The sequence below is a fragment of the Carassius carassius genome, chromosome 42 (genome assembly GCF_963082965.1).
Source record: "Carassius carassius chromosome 42, fCarCar2.1, whole genome shotgun sequence".
Taxonomy (NCBI): Eukaryota; Metazoa; Chordata; class Actinopteri; order Cypriniformes; family Cyprinidae; genus Carassius; species Carassius carassius.
Genome location: NC_081796.1, coordinates 16121012 through 16143829, shown reverse-complemented (window position 1 = coordinate 16143829; position 22818 = coordinate 16121012). Strand labels below are relative to the sequence as shown.

Below are 22818 nucleotides of genomic sequence, written 5' to 3'. Positions count from 1 at the left end.
AATAAAAAACACACTCCTTCACAAAAAGAGCAGTTTTCCTCACTTAACACTCACGAGTGCTATGTCCCCCCACGGCGGACAAACACTCGAGTTAATACAACCCCTGTCCATCCGGGCCTCACAATGGCAAGACATTCCCGGGGTATCAGATTGGGTCATGGGAATAATAAAACACGGCTATTCCCTTCAGTTCGCACGACGACCACCACGCTTTCGCGGGGTGGTCACCACTTTGGTGCACAACGAGAACGCTCACGTTCTTCATGCCGAAGTGGAAAATCTGCTGGTGAAGGGAGCTATAAAAATCGTTCCCCCAGCACACTGCGACTCAGGGTTTTACAGCCGTTACTTCCTAGTTCCCAAGAAGGATGGCGGGCTGCGCCCCATCCTCGATTTAAGACATCTGAACCATGCCCTCATGAGACGGCGCTTCAGAATGATCACGTTGAAACAAATCCTCTCACAAATACGCTCACAAATACGCTCAGGGGATTGGTTCTTTTCGTTGGATCTGAAAGACGCTTACTTTCACATCCAGATAGCCCCCCGTCACAGGCCATTCTTGAGATTTGCCTTCGAGGGTGTGGCTTACCAATACAAGGTCCTCCCCTTTGGGCTGTCTCTGGCGCCTCGCACGTTTACAGAGTGCATGGATGCGGCTCTCTCCCCTCTCAGGCAGAAGGGAATCCGCATTCTCAATTACCTCGACGACTGGCTAGTTCTAGCTCAGTCAGAGGGGGAGGCATTGGGTTACAGAACTTTGCTCCTCAGCCATCTGGAATGCCTGGGGCTCAGGGTGAATTTTGCCAAGAGTTCGCTGTCCCCCAGCCAACGGATATCGTTTCTGGGAACAGTGTACGATGAGGGCAACAATGGTGAAGGAGCGCGCCGCGGCTCTACAGCGACTTGCGGCCTCCTTCAAAATAGGTGCTTCTCGACCCCTAAAGCAGCAGGAGCCCTTCACCGGTGCTGGAGCTCGGACGTATGCGCCCCCTCCAATATTGGCTGAAACCGCGTGTTCCACCTCATGCGTGGTGTCACGGATGCCTGAATATCAAGGTGAGTCAGGACTGCATTTCGGCCCTGACCCCTTGGAGGAACATGCAATGGATGGAACGGGGTGCTCCGCTTGGTATGGTTTGCAGAAGGAAAGTGATCTCCACAGACGCATCCAACAAGGGTTGGGGCGCGCTGTGCGAGGGGAAACCCGCTTTCGGCCAATGGTCGAAAGAGGAGAGCGGGCTTCACATCAACCGCCTCGAGATGATTGCAGTTCAATGAGCCTGCCAGAGCTTCCTGACAGACCTAAGGAGCCACCACGTGCTGGTCAGATCAGACAGCATGACAGTGGTCTCTTACATAAATCACCAAGGTGGGCTGTCATCGACGCGTCTCTTCAGACTAACGTCGCGACTGCTGGAATGGACCCAGAGCAACTTGGGGTCCCTGAGAGCAGTGCATCTTCCAGGCAGATGGCGCGGATATGCTGTTAAGAAGCGGAGTCTCCTCAGAAGAGTGGAGGCTCCACCCGCAGACAGTTCAGAAGATTTGGGGGGTCTTTGGCAAAGCGGAAATAGACCACTTTGCCTCAAAAGACAACTCTCATTGCCCAACATATTTTTCCAAGATCGAGGACGCATTGTCCCAGGACTGGCCCAACCGTCTTCTTTACGCTTTTCCTCCGGTTCCTCTGATTCCCCAAGTAATCAGGCGGGTCAGGGACCAGAGATGCAGGGTTCACAGATGTCACAGATGCTGACTGCGGCCCCATGGCCCGTTCCTCTGAGACGGGACCTCCTTTCTCAGGCAGACGGAACGATTTGGCATCCACACCCAGAGAGGTGGTCTCTGCACCTTTGGTTGCTTGACAGGAACCCACGGGACTCCCTGAGCGTGTGCTAGACACAATTTCACAGGCTAGAGCTCCGTCTACACGACACCTCAATGCCTCCAAATGGTCTGTGTTCTCCACATGGTGCTCAGACCATGGTGAAAACCCAACTTCCTGTGACGTATCAGTGATACTGTCATTTTTGCAAGAGCTCTTGGAGAAGGGACGATCCCCCTCCACGCTCAAGGTCTACGTAGCGACTATAGCGGCGTCACACGCCCTTATAACAGGCCAGTCGGTGGGCAGAAAAAACTTAGTCGTCCGATTTATGCGAGGGGCCAGAAGTCATAATCCGTTTTGCCCTCCCACTGTCCCTTCATGGGACCTGTCCACGGTACTGAGAGCCCTAAAGGGGGCCCCCTTTGAACTGCTACAGTCCATAGGCCTTAAGGCCCTGTCGCTAAAGACCGCTCTGCTGTTGGCACTCTGTGGGCGATTTGCAAGCACTCTCGATAAGCCCTAATTGCCTAGAATTCGGGCCTAACGACTCGAAGGTCGTCCTGAAACCAAGGCATGGCTATGTGCCAAAGGTGCTCTCCACACCTTTTAGAGCACAAGTGGTCACTCTCTCTGCATTACAAAACACAGAGGATGATCCAGAGCTGAATCTGCTTTGCCCAGTGAGGGCTCTAGAAGTCTACATAGAGCGTTCTGTGCCAATAAGGCGATCAGAGCAGCTCTTCATATGCTTTGGAAACCGCACCAGAGGGTTGCCGGTCTCAAAGCAAAGGCTTTCAAAGTGGATTGTTGATGCAATCCAGCTAGCCTACTCTTCTCTGGGCCTGCAAAGCCCAATTGGAGTAAGAGCCCATTTGACAAGAGCAGTTGCTTCGTCCTGGGCATGGTCTAGTGGTGTGACTATCGCAGAAATATGTGCGGCGGCTGGTTGGAACTCGCCGTCCACATTTGCTTGATTTTATAATCTAGATGTCCCGGCACTTCATGCTAGGGTACTTTCTGTGTGAAGGTCACTTTTTTTGTTCCTCATTTGCATGCTCTTGGCCATTCTTTGCCCAAGACTCAAACTCTACTCGTATGCACTCGGTCCCTCTGGTACTGAGGCGATACGAACACGGGATGATCAGGCTAGGCCAGACGTAACCTCATTAAGCTTATTCTGCTCCTAGTTGCTATTGTCATATCTTGGTTTCACAGATCAAGTATGATTGCGTTGGTCGCCCCCCCTTCTTAGCATGGCGTGATTGAACTGGGTTCCCATATGCGTCTTCGACACAGTACGAGTGAAGTATTGAAAGGGAACGTACTCGGTTACTAACGTAACCTCGGTTCCCTGAAATACGGGAACGAGTACTGCGTTCCTTGCCATGCTAAAAGGCTGCACGATATATAGCCAGATTCCCCGCCCATTTTGGCGGGCTTCGCTGCCATAGCTTCGTGCAGCACCACTGCCAAGCCATTGGTTTGTTTTAATAACACTGCACGATCCAATGGCCGTGCAGTTTCACTGCGTGATTGAATAAGGCTTCATTCAGTTCAAGAGAAAAAATGAGTTTTTCCCATATGCGTCTTCGACGCAGTACTCGTTCCCGTATTTCAGGGAACCGAGGTTACGTTAGTAACCGAGTACATTTTATTTTCTCATTTCTTCAACTCGAATTACGCTTTAGAAATTATGTTACGCACGAGTCGAGTAATAACGAATCATTCATTTGTTCTGCAATACATTATACACACACGGAGTTAAAAATGTGCTCTTTTCTGATCCCAATGTCAATAATTTCACAATTTCATATACATACTATTTCTTATTTAATAGTGATAGGCTACTTAACCACAATTTAAAAAATGTGTTTGTTTTTTTAACTGTGGTGTACTGTTGTGGACACCTGATGCTTATTTTGCTAAATTTTTCCTATTTAAGTCTCCTTGCCATTATGCCATGTGTTAATGAATATTACCCGAAAACCCAAATTTTCAAAGCATGAAATTGCAGTTCTTTTGGAGGAGGTGGAAAATAATAAAGTCCAGCTATTTTCAAAGCTGCAAAACAGCATTACCAATGCTGACAAAAATAAAATCTGTGCAGAAATCACTCAAAAAATAAATGATGCTGGCTATGGATACGAACAAAGCCCAGAAGTCAGGAATAACTGGAGGGACTTTGCAAGTGTGACAAAACGGAAGGCTATGGCATATAAGGGAAGCAGACAGTCTGGCCCTTCAACATCAGGCCCTTTCCACCCTGGGCCTCTAACATCAGACCCTCTCCAGTCTGGCCCTTCAACATCAGGCCCTTTCCACCCTGGGCCTCCAACATCAGACCCTCTCCAGTCTGGGCCTCTAACATCAGGCTTCATATTTTCAGAGAGCAATAAGAAGAAACAACGCTTTAAATTCAGTTGTTAGCTACACTGCATTATTATGATGTTGGAAATTTATGGAGGTGGTGGGTGATGGCCTGATGGGTGGGTGATGGAAGCACACAAGACTCTTTTGTGTGGGCCACTTTTGCAGTTTGCCAGTTGGCTGAAGACGGTGCATGGCTCTGGTGATAACTGGCTGCTGGGAGACAGAGGAAAATCCTCTTCGCCCATACCTCCTGACACCTGGGCAGCATTCAGCCACCATTGCAGTTTAAACCATTTGTTTAATCTGACATAACATCTGTTAAATATGTGGTTTATTTGCAGATATGCATTAAATGAACACTTAAATTTTTTTTAAAATAATTTTGCATACAGTGTACGTATATTCCCTCTCTCTCTCTCTCTCTCTCTCTCTCTCTCTCTCTCTCTCTCTCTCTCTCTCAAAAAATTAGCATATTGTGATAAAGTTCATTATTTTCCATAATGTAATGATAAAAATTAAACTTTCATATATTTTAGATTCATTGCACATCAACTGAAATATTTTCTGAATACAACTGAAAGCTCATGAAAACCCAAAATTCCTATCTCAAAAAATTAGCATATCATGAAAAGGTTCTCTAAACAAGCTATTAACCTATTCATCTGAATCAACTAATTAACTCTAAACACCTGCAAAAGATTCCTGAGGCTTTTAAAAACTCCCAGCCTGGTTCATTACTCTAAACCGCAATCATGGGTAAGACTGCCGACCTGATGCTGTCCAGAAGGCCATCATTGTCACCCTCAAGCAAGAGGGTAAGACACAGAAAGAATTTTCTGAACGAACAGGCTGTTCCCAGAGTGCTGTATCAAGGCACCTCAGTGGGAAGTCTGTGGGAAGGAAAAAGTGTGGCAAAAAACGCTGCACAACGAGAAGAGGTGACCGGACCCTGAGGAAGATTGTGGAGAAGGACCGATTCCAGACCTTGGGGGACCTGCGGAAGCAGTGGACTGAGTCTGGAGTAGAAATCCAGACATCCAGAGCCACCGTGCACAGGCGTGTGCAGGAAATGGGCTAAGGTGCCGCATTCCCCAGGTCAAGCCACTTTTGAACCAGAAACAGCGGCAGAAGCGCCTGACCTGGGCTACAGAGAAGCAGCACTGGACTTTTGGACAAATTTTGCATGTCATTCGGAAATCAAGGTGCCAGAGTCTGGAGGAAGACTGGGGAGAAGGAAATGCCAAAATACCTGAAGTCCAGTGTCAAGTACCCACAGTCAGTGATGGTCTGGGGTGCCATGTCAGCTGCTGGTGTTGGTCCACTGTGTTTTATCAAGGGCAGGGTCAATGCAGCTAGCTATCAGGAGATTTTGGAGCACTTCATGCTTCCATCTGCTGAAAAGCTTTATGGAGATGAAGATTACATTTTTCAGCATGACCTGGCACCTGCTCACAGTGCCAAAACCACTGGTAAATGGTTTACTGACCATGGTATTACTGTGCTCAATTGGCCTGCCAACTCTCCTGACCTGAACCCCATAGAGAATCTGTGGGATATTGTGAAGAGAAAGTTGAGAGACGCAAGACCCAACACTCTGGATGAGCTTAAGGCCGCTATCGAAGCATCCTGGGCCTCCATAACACCTCAGCAGTGCCACAGGCTGATTGCCTCCATGCCACGCCGCATTGAAGCAGTCATTTCTGCAAAAGTGAGTGAGTGAAGTGACATTCAGCCAAGTATGGTGACCCATACTCAGAATTTGTGCTCTGCATTTAACCCATCCGAAATGCACACACACAGAGCAGTGAACACACACACACACACTGTGAGCACACACCCGGAGCAGTGGGCAGCCATTTATGCTGCGGCGCCCGGGGAGCAGTTGGGGGTTCGATGCCTTGCTCAAGGGCACCTAAGTCGTGGTATTGAAGGTATTGAAGGTGGAGAGAGAACTGTACATGCACTCCCCCCACCCACAATTCCTGCCGGCCCGGGACTCGAACTCACAACCTTTCGATTGGGAGTCCGACTCTCTAACCATTAGGCCACGACTTCCCAACCAAGTATTGAGTGCATAACTGAACATAATTATTTGAAGGTTGACTGTTTTTTGTGTTAAAACACTTTTCTTTTATTGGTCAGATGAAATATGCTAATTTTTTGAGACAGGCATTTTGGGTTTTCATGAGCTGTATGCCAAAATCATCAGTATTAAAACAATAAAAGACCTGAAATATTTCAGTTGGTGTGCAATGAATTTAAAATATATGAAAGTAAAATTTTTATCATTACATTATGGAAAATAATGAACTTTATCACAATATGCTAATTTTTTGAGAAGGACCTGTATGTATATATATATATATATATATATATATATATATATGTGTGTGTGTGTGTGTCTGTGTGTGTGTGTGTGTGAGTGTGTGTGTGTATATATATATATGTATGTATGTATTCACACACAAACACATTTGTAGAGAGTATTCTATATTCTAATTCTGTAAAAACAACAATATCACTCACTTATCTATACGTTTTTGTTACTTTATTTAGGTACATTCATTTAAAATAATAATAATTTACTATTACTAATACTGTGATTTGAGAGTTAACATTTAATATAAGTGACAACCTCTAACACACTGTTTTAGCAATATTGTTATATGAGAATATGTCTTTTGGACTGTTTTTACAACTCACTTGACAAACTTAAGGCGGGCTTACACGGTGCGAATTCGGATGGTCGGAAGATCGTATGTCCACGCACACGGCACGAGTGAGTTTATCTGAAAATCGTACGGACGAGATGATATACGACACGATTTTACAACCTGCGAATTCCAGAAGCAATCGCACAAAGTTGATAGACGCGTTCGACTTGAAGCACCGCTGCACGCACAGAAGGTATGACATTAAAGTACCGCGAGAGCGCTAAGAGAGCACACATATCCAATGCATTTGAATCGCTCTCGCGGTACTTTGATGCCATACAGGTGATGTCATTCTGTGCAGCGCTGCTTCAAGTCGAACGCGCCTAATATAACTGCTCTCCCTCTCTCATAACTGCATATACAATATTGATACAAGCCGTGACTGTTTCCTACATGTACAGGTTATTTTTCAGCAATAGGAAACCGGGACGTTTGGTCACCCTGTGTGTGTGTTCTTGTAGGTTTATAAATATCTGAAACATGTTAACATGGTTTGTGAGGACAATTCCTTTTGCCTTCGTAAACCAAATGGCTTTAAAAAAATACTATACGGTGTTTTATAGAAATTTTAAACATGCATTTTCCGTAATGGATAGAGGTAGTGTATGGGGATATACAGTATAGAATACCGTTACGTCTATGGAAAGTCCCTGTAAAATCAGCCATCAGTCTGAATGTCTGGCTACGCGAGACTAGGGCCGGCCTGCGGAAAGCGATTGTGCTACTTCTAGATGAGCTGTTTCCTAAGCATGTGTGGCTATAGTCTACCACCTCATCCATCACACGAAGAGGACAGGCACCAGCAGATAAGGAATAAATCCCATGACCTTTTCCTACAGTGGTGCATTATGGGTCAACAAGAACACACAAGAACATACAAGCTCAGATTTCATAAACAGTTTAAGCTTTACTGTGACTGATGATTGCAACAAACCTTGTGAGAAAAAACTTTTGAGAATATTAAATTAAATTATGAATAATTAGAAAAAAATATTAGTTGCATTCACTATTTAGCTATATATATTTATTTACTTTTAATAGGAATGCACTGCATTGATAAAACTTGAAATGACTGTAAATGAAAACAAGACTGTGAGAGAAGCCTTTATAGGTTATTCTAAATGTACTGGGCTTTTTATTTTTGTCAACTAGAATTTTGATGTACATTAACTTTTTCTTTGAAATTAATACTTTTATTCAGCAAGAACATATTAATTTGCCCAGAAATGACAGTATATAAAACATTTATAATGCTACAAAATATTTCTACTTGAAATAGTCTTCAAAGAATCCTGAAAAGTTGATTTCTATTAATTTTAAATAAAATTTAAAAAGACATTTATTAAAATAGAAAATTGTATTTTAAATTGTAATAATATTTCACAAAACTCGTTTCACTGTTTAATATAAGTACAGTTTTTAAACAAATGCAGCCTTGGTGAACATAAAAAAAGACTTCTTTTAAAATATAAAAAAAAAATTATTTTTAGAATTTTCACCACACCACCATCAAATAATGGTGAATCCACTGAATGGACTTGATGGGCTTTAAGAAGTGAGTTTTGAAAGTGTCTTAACATTCAGACTTTCCTGACTGCTGTTAAGTACTTTGTTCTTCACTCATTGATCAGTTGAGATAACAAATGTCCAGATAAAAGGATTCCTATGTCTGAGCCTTAAAAAATGTAAAGAATGCTACCTGGGTCCTCCAAGTAGCCACATGCCCAGGCAAAGAAACAGAGAAGAAAAAACAGAGAATTATATCACATTTAACCTGTGATATAAACAAATGAACTTTCCACATCAATGTGATAAACAGTGCACAAACAAATGGTGATTGTGTGATAAATGTGCAAAGATGTGTTCAGCATCTCGTAGACTGTGAAAAATGTCTTACGTATCTGTGGTGAATCAGATATGGGGCAGAAATGAAAAGCAAAAAAGAATGAGCCAAACAAAACAAATACAGGGGGATGTACAGTACAGACCAAAAGTTTGGACACACCTTCTCATTCAAAGAGTTTTCTTTATTTTCATGACTATGAAAATTGTAGAGTCACACTGAAGGCATCAAGGGCTATTTGACCAAGAAGGAGAGTGATGGGGTGCTGCGCCAGATGACCTGGCCTCCACAGTCACCGGACCTGAACCCAATCCAGATGGTTTAGGGGTGAGCTGGACCGCAGACAGAAGGCGAAAGGGCCAACAAGTGCTAAGCATCTCTCGGGGAACTCCTTCAAGACTGTTGGAAGACCATTTCAGGTGACTACCTCTTGAAGCTCATCAAGAGAATGCCAAGAGTGTGCAAAGCAGTAATCAAAGCAAAAGGTGGCTACTTTGAAGAACCTAGAATATGACATATTTTCAGTTGTTTCACACTTTTTTGTTATGTATATAATTCCATATATAATTCCACATGTGTTAATTCATAGTTTTGATGCCTTCAGTGTGAATCTACAATTTTCATAGTCATGAAAATAAAGAAAACTCTTTGAATGAGAAGGTGTGTCCAAACTTTTGGTCTGTACTGTAGAAGCATGGCAGCCATCTAACCCACCAGATTGTTTATTATCAGAGCCTGGCATCGGACATGAGCGCTGAGTCACCCTATCATATCCAACAGTGTGAAATGTGAACATATTGCCCAGCCACAAGCTACACAAGAGGAAATAAAAACCAAAAACAAGTGATAATGAAAATTATCTGTTTGTGGGTCTTATGAATACAATCAGATTTCTAGAATGCTTTTAAGATATGTATGCTTTCTCTCATCCAGAGATGGGTGTGTCTTAAACTTTTGACACTTTTACTTCCTGGGGTAATATTTTATCTAAAATAACAGAATATTTCTGTTGTTGTTGTTGTTGCTATATGAATGTCACCTTTATTTCTGCTACTTTTTACATGCCTTTCTGTACTTTTTATACAACTGTAAATAATATAAATCTAAAATAATTATTGCATGTTTAAAAATATGATTATCTTGACACCATTTCAATAGGCTTATTGTGTGAAAGTTCCATATCACAGAATTCCACTGTCACAGTAAGTCAGTGTTCATGAACAAATGAATTCAACTAGTGAGAGTATGAAAAGTGTGCTTTAAGAGAGGGATTTTCTAAAAATTCAAAGTGCCAAAAGTGCCTATAGTCGAAGAAACACCCGGATGCATAGTCTTAAGATAACTTCAGAAAGTCATAGTCACCTCAATTAGAATATTGTGCATTACTCGCCATGTATTCATTCACCTTTAGCTCTAAGAGTTTTAACTAGATTGCTGGAATGCTGTGTGAGGCCATCGTATCCAGTTGAAAAGGGTTTGGGTGCGGCCTCTCAGCAAACAGAGGTCAGGATACGTGACTCGTGACTTGACTAAGATATATGGCAGTGCATTCTAGTGTGGTTATAATGATGATATTCTTCACATTGTGTGTACCACTTGAGTTTGCAGAGTTGACAATGCTCACACGCTTAGGGTAAAGAGCAGTTGGTAGACATGTTGGTAAATGCTGAGGTGTGTAAATATTTACCTTGCACACCTTGAGCAGATGTTGAGAGTAACTTTTGCCTGGGGTTCTGAAGAGTAGGAGCTGCGGCCCTGGCTGAACTTACTGCCAGACGGCAACAGGCCAGTGACCCCCTCCATTCGCAGGTCATCCAGATCCTCTGAGAGAGAGACAAAGAGACAGAGAAAGAAAGACAAATCAAAATCTGTTGATAATTTTATCCCTCAGGTAATGATCATATTGAATTTGCTGCCTTTTTTGGAGTCACAAAGATCCTTATGAGATATGTGTAATAATAATAATAATAATACATTTTTACAATAATATTAATCATATTTTTAAATTATTTATAAAATTATAAAAAATGATTTATTATTATTATTGTTCAATGTTATTTTAATCATCATCATCATTAAAATAATAACACCAAAATAAAATTATTCAATGGTTTAATTTGTCTTTATAATAACAATAACAACAATTACTACTAACTTATTAATTATATTATTATTGTTGTTGTGATTATTATTATGATACTAGTTTTGTCACGTACGCTGATACAAGAAACAAGGGAGAGATCCAAATGCAGGTACGAGGTTTATTGAGGGGCAATCCAAAAGGGGTAAACAGTCCAGGCAGGGTCAAAACCAGAATATCCAATAAACATAACAAGAACATACAGACAGTGCAGACTCAGGGAAGTATCACGCATACGACAAGGACTCCGTGACAAAGACTCAGACAGACCAGGTATAAATTCACAAAAGGATAATGGGGAAACAGGAGACAGGTGGGGAACAATCAGTTAACTAAACAAGAAGGAAGGTGACCAAATAAGGAGACAGGAAGTGATAATATGATACACACCGTGGGAACTGAGGACACCTAGTGGATACCCAGGGAACACAACCCAGACACTGTGACAGAACCCCCCCTCTACGGAGCGGCTTCCAGACGCTCCACGATAGACAGAACAGAGACCAGGAGGGAGGCGGACAGGTAGAGGCTCAGGGGGAGGGACGGAGGGCCAGAAAAGAGAACATGAGGAACAGGCACCAGAATGTAACACAAAACAGGAAGACCAGGAGGGAGGAGGACCGGAGGAGGTTCAGGGGGAGGGACGGAGGGCCAGACTAACAGAAAGGAACAGGGACAGAAATGAACACAAAAACAAAAGGAAAAAAACAACAACATGAAGCTCCCCAGGGCGGAGCAGAAGACCACCACATCCATGTGGTCAGAGCGGAAGCCCCCCAGGGCGGAGCAGAAGACCACCACGCCCGTGTGGTCAGAGCGGAAGCCCCCCAGGGTGGAGCAGAAGACCACCGCGTCCTCGTGGTCGACGCCAGAGTCCCCCAGGGCGGAGCAGATGACCACCACGCCCCTGTGGTCGATGCCGGAGTCCAACAGGGTGGAGCAGCAGACCACCCAGTGACTTGACTCTGAAAGTTCAATGGTGACCCGCCCTGTCTCTGGAAGGTCCCCGGTGACTGGCCCTGACTCTGGAGGGTCAGCGGTGACTGGCCCTGACACTGGAGGGTCATCGGTGACTGGCCCTGACTCTGGAGGGTCCACAAACACCTGACTCGACTCTGGAGAGTCCACTGGAACCCGACTCGACTCTGGAGGGTCCACTGGAACCCGACTCGACTCTGGAGGGTCCACTGGAACCCGACTCGACTCTGGAGGGTCCACTGGAACCCGACTCGACTCTGGAGGGTCCACTGGAACCCGACTCGACTCTGGAGGGTCCACTGGAACCCGACTCGACTCTGGAGGGTCCACTGGAACCCGACTCGACTCTGGAGGGTCCACTGGAACCCGACTCGACTCTGGAGGGTCCACTGGAACCCGACTCGACTCTGGAGGGTCCACTGGAACCCGACTCGACACTGGAGGGTCCACTGGAACCCGACTCGACACTGGAGGGTCCACTGGAACCCGACTCGACACTGGAGGGTCCACTGGAACCCGACTCGACTCTGGAGGGTCCACTGGAACCCGACTCGACTCTGGAGGGTCCACTGGAACCCGACTCGACTCTGGAGGGTCCACTGGAACCCGACTCGACTCTGGAGGGTCAGGTTTCACTTGGAACCTGACTCGACTCTGTAGGGTCAACAGGAACATGACTTGATTCAAGAGGAACAACTGGAACATGACTCGACTCTGGATGATCAACAGGAGCTAGCCCTAACTCTAGAGGGTCAACGGTAACTAACCCTGACTCAGGAGGGTCCATGAACACCTGACTCGACTTTGGACTGCCTGTGGAGACGTGAGATGCCTCGGCTTCGGGCACCGCCTCTGGAACGGCCTCGGGCACTGCCTCGGTAGCGACCTCGGTAGCGACCTCGGGAGCGGTCTCGGGCGCCGCACGGGGAGCGGTCTCGGGCGTCGCATGGGGAGCGTCCTCGGGAGTCGCATCGGGAGCGGCCTCGGGCGTCGCATCGGGAGCGGCCATCGGCATCGGCCTCCGGAACGGCATCGGTCACCGCATCGGCCTCCGGAACAGCATCGGGCACCGCCTCGGCATCGGTCACCGCCTCGGCCTCCGGAACAGCATCGGGCACCGCCTCAGCATCGGTCACCGCCTCGGCCTCCGGAACAGCATCGGGCACCGCCTCGGCCTCCGGAACAGCATCGGGCACCGCCTCGGCCTCCGGAACAGCATCGGGAACGTCCTCCTGGACGGCAGCGGCCCGCTCGGGAATGTCCTCCTGGACGGCAGCGGCCCGCTCGGGAACGTCCACCTGGACGGCAGCGGCCCGCTCGGGAACGTCCTCCGGGCTTTGAGGAACGGTAGGCGCCTGTCTCCTCCTCTTTCGTCCTCTATGATGGCGAGTCGGTGGCACCTTGTCTGGAGACTCAGGCGTTGAGACTCAGGCGATCTTGTGATGTGGCTCTAAGCTGGCAGCCATCTTGTGCTGTGGCGCTGGGCTGGCGGCCATCTTGTGCTGTGGCTCTGGGCTGGCAGCCATCTTGTACTGTGGCGCTGGGCTGGCAGCCATCTTGTACTGTGGCGCTGGGCTGGCGGCCATTTTGTGCTGTGGCTCTAGCTCAGCAGCCATGACGTGAACCGTCTTGGGAACATCTAGGATCCTTGATAGCATCTCGAAGTAATCGAGAAGGGTGTCAGCGGCCATCCTGGGCGTTGGTGCTGAGCTGGCAGCCATCTTGCACTGTGGGGTGAGGCTGGCTTCCATCTTGCCTCGTGGTGCGGGGTTGGTGGTCATGCACCGCAGCGGCGCTGGGTTGGCGGCCATTCTGTGCTGAATTTCCTCTCGCCCACCTCCTCCTCGGTGACCTCCCCTGGTCCCGCGAAACACGACCAGGCGGGTTCCCTCAAACCGACTATCTCTCTCCCGCTCGGTGGCTGGGGAAGAAGCGTTAGTCGACATACCGCTGGATCTCAAGGTTTGGACGGAGTCCTTCTGTCACGTACGCTGATACAAGAAACAAGGGAGAGACCCAAATGCAGGTACGAGGTTTATTGAGGGGCAATCCAAAAGGGGTAAACAGTCCAGGCAAGGTCAAAACCAGAATATCCAATAAACATAACAAGAACATACAGACAGTGCAGACTCAGGGAAGTATCACGCATACGACAAGGACTCTGTGACAAAGACTCAGACAGACCAGGTATAAATACACAAAAGGATAATGAGGAAACAGGAGACAGGTGGGGAACAATCAATTAACTAAACAAGGAGGAAGGTGACCAGATAAGGAGACAGGAAGTGATAATATGATACACACCATGGGAACTGAGGACACCTGGTGGATACCCAGGGAACACAACCCATACACTGTGACAAGTTTATATCATTGCAATTGAAATTAAACTAAAATATAATAAAAGAAATTAACCATTTAATTATTTATTTATTATTTATAATGATGAGAACAACAACAATAATAATAATAATAATAATTTTTATTATACATGTATGATTTTTTATTATTATTACTATACAAATCATCAAATCAATAAGAAAATTTTAACTGAATTAGAAAATTCACAGAATTTATACAATGAGTTCTCTGACATTTTTCTCTTTTTTTTGTGACATAAGTTTTAAAGCATCAACTTAATATTTAAAGAGCTTACACTGACTCCAGATCTCTTTCTATTCTATTAAATATCATTCTATTCTATTCAAAAAATTAAATAAAATAAAATAAAAAGGGCATCTGCTCGGTTTTATTAAAGTTTCACACAGGATGACAAGCACAAATAATTCTCTTCAATAAATCTGATTGAATCTTGGTGATTTAAGCAGTTTATATTATGCACTTTAGGGTTTTCAGCAGTACTCGCTGATTACTAGCATTACAAACAGACTGAGAGATGGAAAGGAGAGGAAATACTTGAAGAGAGACAAACAAAGCTAACAGCACTGAGATAAGCAACTCTATACTCCTGGAGGTCACTGGTGACTCTCTCACAGCTTATGCTCACAGTATGGTCGCCTGCGCCCAGATAACAGCTGCAGAGGGCTGGATCTGAGAGCTCTACGTCTCTTTACACTACAGCTGTTCCTCTACAACACGCAACAGGGCCGCTGGGTGAAAGCTGGGTCATTTCCGAGAGTTATGAAGACTGGGGTTTTTCAGAGACCTGTTGTACTTTGCCGCTTCTACTAAAAGCTTTAACATTATTCATATATTAATGTGTGTACAGAATATACAAGCATAAACCAGTTTATATAAAGGATAACATGTAGTCAGGAGGTCATAGTCACTAAATCAAGCCCATCAGGACCCTGATGCAAGGCAGATACCTAAAAATAAGTAATAAATAAACATGATAGATTTAAGTGAAAGATTACTGTATTTTGTGAAGCATTTTGAGAGTGCTGTGAGAAAAACATAAAACTAAATCAGCACCAAATCAGTATTTTATAATGATTTCTGAAGGATCATGTGACACTGAAGTCTGGAGTAATGACTGTTGAAATTTCAGCTTTGCTACTACAGGAATAAATTAAAAATATTTCAAAATATATTAAAATAGAGAACAGTTCCTTTCAATTTCAATTTTCCACAATATGATTTTATATTTATATTTTCTATTATATTTATAGAAAATATATTTAAAATGAAATAACAAAACCATCTAAGCAGCCCAACAGCAAGCAGAATTTTAATACTGCAACCAATTTATTGGTTTCTAGCAATTTGGTGTGTTTATATAATTCAATAGATGTATGATCAGGTTTGCGTATAACAGCTTTGGCAGGGCTCATCAAATTCGATTTCAGAGCCAGAACCGTTTTATAATGCCACTTTGACAAAGTATGCTTCTCATAGGGGGTTTCGTTCATGTCACAAATATCACGATCCAGCAAGAACTAGGAGCAGTGGGGTAAAGTGAGCCGCATTCCGTGAGGTTAGCGCCTCCCACCCATGCCTGGAGCAGTAGGTGTTATATACCAACCGTACCACTTACGCTGAGGTGCACTGCCAACTAACAGCGTGTGGAGGGACACACAGAAAAAAAAAACACCTTGTAAGACAAGTAAGTGTAGCTAATGGCATGGATTAGACTTGGCCTATTCATCCATGAAACTCATACTCGACTCACTTTACAACTCTCAATTGCCTCGTCTTTTTGTTCGAGCTGCTGATGTGGGAAGTGGCCCGGTGGGAAACAACTTATCAGTCAAAATTAAAAGCGACCCCAAACGCACCTTTTTGTGTTTGAACGATCCATTGGGGTCAACACGAGATTTCTCCTGTGAGTTTTTGTGCAAGCACGGAAAGCATGTGTTTGTGTATAAGGGAGGTCCTCTTGGCACCGGAATGCTGACACTGCCTTGTTCGTGAAATACCAGCGAGTGTGGTGATATTACATGCCTCATTCATCATCGCAGGTCTGTCCAGCTGAGAGAGAGAGCCAGAGGCCACTTCATACACACATGCATCATTGTACAGGAGAACACAGCTGTCCATCGTGGGAAAGTCTCTCTTTTAGGACTGGGGTGCAGGGTGTGTGGTTCAACACTGAGGGGGGCACCTGTGGCAATATGGCAGCGATTTTCTTATTGCTTATATGAGTTGGCTGAGATATAGCATTTGCGAGAAGTATAGAGATAGACATAATAAGAGTGCAGACCTGTATTTATGATTTATGTATTCAAATTGGATATGAAATTGGAATTTAATATAAAATGTCATTGACATTTTTGTGGTTGGTATGTTTTTTAAGGGCTTTTAAAATTTATTTTATGTTCACCAAGGCTGCATTTATTTGATCAAAAAAGAAATTGTATTTATTGTATTTTCATATATTATCAAATGTAAATTATTCCTGTGAAAGCAAAGATGAATTTTAAGCAACCTGTTACTCCAGACTTCTGTATTTTTGAAATATATTTAGGCCTAAAAAAAAAAAAAAAAACCGGGAGGTCGTGGCCTAACGGTTAGCGACTTGGACTCGCAATTGAAAGGTTGTGAGTTCGAGTCTCGGGCCGGCAGGAATTGTAGGTGGGGGGAGTGCATGTACAGTTCTCTCTCCACCTTCAATACCACGACTTAGGTGCCCTTGAGCAAGGTACCGAACCCCCAACTGCTCCCCGGGCACAAGCAATATTCGGTTAGATAAAATGTATGAGATTGAAACTAACGGCATTTGTTGATGATAAATATATAAACCTGGTTACTGTGTATTTGAAACATACTCAGTTTATTAGTACTATTGCAGAAATCTTATCCATTTCATTTATTTATGACTCAATCAATGAACTTAATGTTGCATTTATCTCCTGCTTTAACTTAAAAAATAAATAAATAAAATAAAATAAAATAAAATAAAATAAAATAAAAAGATTTGAGTGTAGAACAATCTTTGTACATTTATTTATGACTATCCAATGCACCACATTAACTCATTAGTTTAACCCTGTGTAATCCAAATTAATTTGAATTATATTTTCAATTCAAATACATACATCTTAATTTTAGATCTAAATCTCTGAGTGTATAAATGTTGCTCTTTCCACCTCAAAACTCTAATGGATAGGAAAGATTATGAAAAATCATTGGATGATATTATCAGTGCAAGTTCCTGAGCATTTTCTATAAGAGGGTGAGTGTGTAAGAAGCTGTGCTCATAAAAACCCACCCTGATTAATTGGGCTTCATTGGAAGTCTTTCTGTAAGTGTTTTCCCAGAGAGCTTTATCTAATTTCTTCTTTTATGTGGGCTTAAAGCTGCTTGTTTCACAAATGCACAAATGCCCGAGCCAGAAGTGGACTTTAAGACTTGGAAAAGTTCTTCATTGGCCTGACAGGGATCTAAACTCCTGCCATATTACAGCAAGAGACTGCAGAGTGGGCTTTTTTTCTATTCCATTTGGAAAGTATTGACGCAGAGGGAAACAAAGATGTATGCAGGCTTTTTAAATGGTACACTGTCATTCCTTAATAAATCTGCCAGGACTGCCGATCCTGCAATGCAACAAAATAAGACATGACATGAGGACACAAATTTCATTGTGATTTGTATGAGTCTTATCTGAGAATTTAGAGCCTGCTGACAACATGAGACAAAGAGAGTGGCGAGACTAGAAAATAATCTTGTTACTGATGTACACAATTTAATCTGACGTATTTTATATCCTTTAATCAGCTGGACAGTGCAAAAATAAAAAAGTGGTCATTATCTTTGTGGACCAACACTGATTTAATATGCTGTATACACACACACACACACACATACTGAGTTGGCTCCATAGGTGCATTTTAGCATCATAGGCAATGCTAAGAGAAATGTTTATAAATATACACTAACATTCATTCTGGTTTCTATTAGAATATGTTTTAAAATGTAATTTAATCCTGTGGTGGCACGGCTGATTTTTTTATTATTATCAATGCTGAACATAGTTGTGCCAATTAAAGTTTTTGTGATTTATTTATTATATATATATTTTTTTTTGGGGGGGGGGGGTTAATGGAAATCATTTATATAGTATTTATTTGATATATATGACATCATGAGATCATGACATTTGCAATTAAATAGCTTATTTTAAATATACATTATCTGAGTACAAAATAATCTAGATTTAACAATAGAGGATATGAGCATGTACAAATATCCAATATTGACAGATACTAATAAATTCAATTGATAATTAAATAAATAATCGCTGATAACCAATATGATAACATCATATTCATTATAGTGTAATACTGAAAAGATAAGAACTGACTATATTAACTCAAAAATTGTTCGAGCCTGAAAGGCAGATGCAGTAAACAGCTCACTACTGTAGATTTTAGAACAGACCTAAATGCTCAATGCAAAAAGGGCATCAGCCAAAACTATGAACCTTTACATCTAAAAATAACCTGGGACCCTACAGCATAAACATGCTGTCTATTGTGACTGAGAGTCACACTAGCTGTTTTAGATGTAGTCACTTTGCAAAAAGAGTTTTGTGTAAACTCTTAGAGTTCATAGAATACCTCATCTACCTCAGCCACAGCTTACAAATGCTACCTTTATGTCACATAAAACATTTTGATAACATTGAAAAGCAAAACACAGTACCAGTGGCTGCACACATCCAGACAAACTGTGAGTTTGCAGCAGCCATGCATTACTGTAATGTCACTGCATGCCTTAATGTGGAATAAATCAACTGCCGGGGATGCTGAGCCCCTAGAGAGAGGTGGAAAGTGTTAACCAAACAAAGACAGGAGTGATGACAAGGAATATCTGTATGTAATTGTTTACAGCAGCTGAAGCAGTGGGCCGGAGTGTGTGTGTGTGTGTGTGTGTGTATGCCTGTTCTAAAAAAAGTTTCTATGTAGTATAATGCACCTAAGTCAATCTACACAAATGATTGTGGTTTATGTTGAGGTTGTTAGTCACTATTTGTAACTCATAGTCGAATACAGTTCTTCAGATTGTTTTTTTTTCCATTTCAGAAGATGTTGAAGATGTAATTCCATAATCACGTAGCCATACCACAGTAAACTATAACAAATGCAGACAAGGCATGCAGACATGACGTTTCCCGATTAACTTCAAAGTTTTCCATGGGTTTATGTTCCATCTCTAGCTCGTAATTATCTGAGCCGAGTAATTGACAGAATTCACTGTCGAGAAGCTCTAGACGCCTCAGACTTTGCACACTTTCTGCATTTGTGTTTCATTAAGACTTAAATGTCACGTTCCAGCACTGTGGTTTAGTCCTTGCATACATACAGCTCTTTGAAGCAAGTGGGAAAATCATTTTTTGTTATGCTTTGTAATGAAAACAGTATTTTAACTATGTTTATAATTACGGTCCCGGGTCGCCCCTTTCGTTCTCTGAAATACCTCTGCCTACCGCACTGCAAAAATTTCACATTTGTCACAGTGGGCGATGATGAATGTTCTTTCACAATGTATATGTAGAGTTAATGAAGGACAGGATTATGTGGAGTTACACACGACGCCGATGTTGATGAGGACTGGAAGACTCTGAGGTGCTGACACTTCAGAGACACACATTCTTAGTTAAGTATAAATGACTTAATCAGTTTACACACAAATGGCAATTGTTAAAACTGTTTGTTATATTATGAATGAGTGATTGTTAAAATCCAATACAGATATGTACAATATTGCCAGCCGCTGGTCAGTTACAATTGATCCATAATGGATAAAGTTCACTAAAGCAGAGGTTTACAAACTTTTAGATTCCAAGGACCCCCAAATTTAATTGTCTTCTTGCAAACTAATCATTTCCTGAAATATAAATGCAGCTACATATTTTAAAATGGTTTTACTGTGTGAGGAAAAAAAGTTATATTATGAAGACAATGTTGTTTAAATAGTTGGCATTTACATTGTAATGTATTAAAACCAAAAACCAAAAATTTGAATTAACTATCATCTGGAAAATTATGACTTATAAAAGCAATATTTTAATATTATCTTAATATCTACAAAAATGTATTTTCTAGTGTGCTTTTCAAAATAAATATTGATTAAAAGCAAAATATACACTAAAGTTCAAAAGTTTGTGATCAGTATTTTATTTTTTTTACTTTGTATGCAGTATGCAGTAAAGTGATCAAAAGTAATAGTAAAGTTTTTAAAGTTGTTACAAAAGTTTTCTGTTTCAGCTAAATACTGTTGATTTAAATTTTGCATTCATCAACGAATCCTGAAAAAATTCATTATAATAATAATATATATATATATATATATATATATAAGACAAACATAAAATAAGCAACTCATACATAATAATAATAATAAAAATAATAATCAAAACCAAATCAGTATATTAGAATTATCCTGTGACATTGGAGACTGGTGTAATTCCTGCTGAAAATTCAGCTTTGTCACACTTAATCACTTAAAATATAAAAAGGTTATTTTAAATTGCAATACTATTTTAAAATATTCAGAAATTTTTACTGTATTTTGCATTGTAGTTTTACTGTATTACTGTATTGTGACGGGAGGAGCACAAGACAGACACAGTGGGCGTGGCGTCAGGCCTCGGAGAGGCTTTTATTAACAGAAAATCAAATAAAACAGGGGATAAAGGTGGCCAAAGGAGGAGTGTCCAAAATAAACAGGGAATCTGGTGTCCTCGTCGTGCTGCAGGGTTTGTGTAGGTCGGGCAGTGTTCATGGAGGAAGGGTCCAGGTAAGGGGCGGAGTCCGGCGGCCGCGCGCGCCCCTCTTCGGTCCGGGGCGCGATGGGCGGTGGCTTCCTCTAGCGGCCCGGCATCCTGGCCCGACGGCCGTGTAAAGGGGTGCGGTTCCCATCCGGATCGCGGGTTCGGCAGCTCACGTCTCTGGTGGCGCGGGAGTCACTCAACGCACCCTTCCTGGACCCACGAAGACACCAGTGTGCATGCACGGGGAAGAGACCGATCCCCCGAGGAGAGGCGCGTTGGGCTTTTAAACAGCGGCGGTGATGAGGCTCCATTTCCTTCAGGTGTGCCCCATCACACGCCGCCAGCCCTGACTCGTCCAGCGCCCCTCCTCTCACACACCCACTCCAGTCGGGAGCCTGGTGAAGGGCGGCGATTTAGGACAATCAGGGAGGAGGCAGCTGACTCGTCACAGTATCAAATAAATTATGTCTTTGTTAGAATTCTTTCAAAACATGAACAAATGTTTCAGACCCCAATGTTTTATTAATTAATTAATTAATTAATTAATTAATTCATTCATTCATTCATTCATTCATGAACTAGTTTGAAAACCTTTGCTCTAAAAAATCATTAATGCAACTGCTAGACATATTCAGATGTATTCAATACATCTCCTGATTGTAAAGCTAAAGAAAAACCTCAAAAAGAAAATTACACATTTAAAAATCCATTACTCTACAACTCCAGCTAAAACAAACCATGCTCGACTACAAAAATGCTTGACTGTTAATAGCAGAGGTGATGTTTTTGTTATCACACCACGAAACAAATCTGAGGAGCACAGACACACACAAACCCACAGATAAAATTTATAGGGGCATTGTGTGTAGAATAACATTATCACAAGATAACAAAACAGACCATTCATATCCACGATGCCTGGACTCCAACATGACTCACTGTTTGTTACATGTCAAATTTTTGGATATGTTTGCTGTTAGGTCAGTAGGTTCCAATGGGTTACCATACATCATATTTTGAGGTCATCGCTCTACTGTATATCATCTAGGGGTCTGTGGGTTACATCATACTCTCACTGAATCTTTTCAGCTGTAATTCAGTTTTAATAAATGGCTCACTGCAGCATCTTGGCACAACTGCACACTTCTTGCGATTAGGTAATGCATCTGCAAGTGTGTGGCAACAGACATATAAGAGCAATTATTTTTCATGAGGGACTTTTTACCCTCTTATCAGTGTATCAAAGATACCATAAAGTTGCCACAGCCAAGCCTCCTTCATGTGAAAGATTGAAGATAACTAATTTACACCAGCATGTTCCATCATCACTGGCATCACTGACAAACACTGTGCATATTGGTTACAGTGGTGCATCTCTGTTATTTGTTTACAGTGTAGTGTCTCTGCATCCTGAAGGTAGTTCTTGGCATCAGGGAAGAGCAGAGGTTGGCGGCTGCTGCCAAGACAGGCAGCCATTACATCATTACGGCTCCAGGTTATGCATGTAACCATGGTTAAAGAAACATGTCAATTGATGTGCCACTAAATTGCGACCACTCCACAGGCCGCGGGCCGAGCAGCCACTCATGACCACTCCCCAACCAGTGAGGGACAAATCCGTCGCTAGCTTTATGCAGTGACAAGGAGCTCCGAGCACGGGGCCCTGAGTCAAGAACCAAGGTTTCCTCCACATGTTTAAGGCACATAGGCACCTCTGCGTGACCTTGAGCATGCAAAGCGAGTTTCCCCTCGAGGATAACCCCTTGG

At 42.8% G+C, this 22818-nt stretch overlaps 1 protein-coding gene across 1 annotated transcript in view; it reads right to left on the bottom strand.

Moving 5' to 3' along the window:
* LOC132124212 (uncharacterized protein C8orf34 homolog) overlaps window positions 1–22818 on the bottom strand; it is a 106671-nt gene that overhangs the window by 39680 nt on the left and 44173 nt on the right. The window contains exon 8 of the mRNA XM_059535123.1: window positions 10446–10581. Within this exon, the coding sequence (XP_059391106.1) occupies window positions 10446–10581 (136 nt within the window). The remainder of the gene's footprint in view (window positions 1–10445; window positions 10582–22818) is intronic.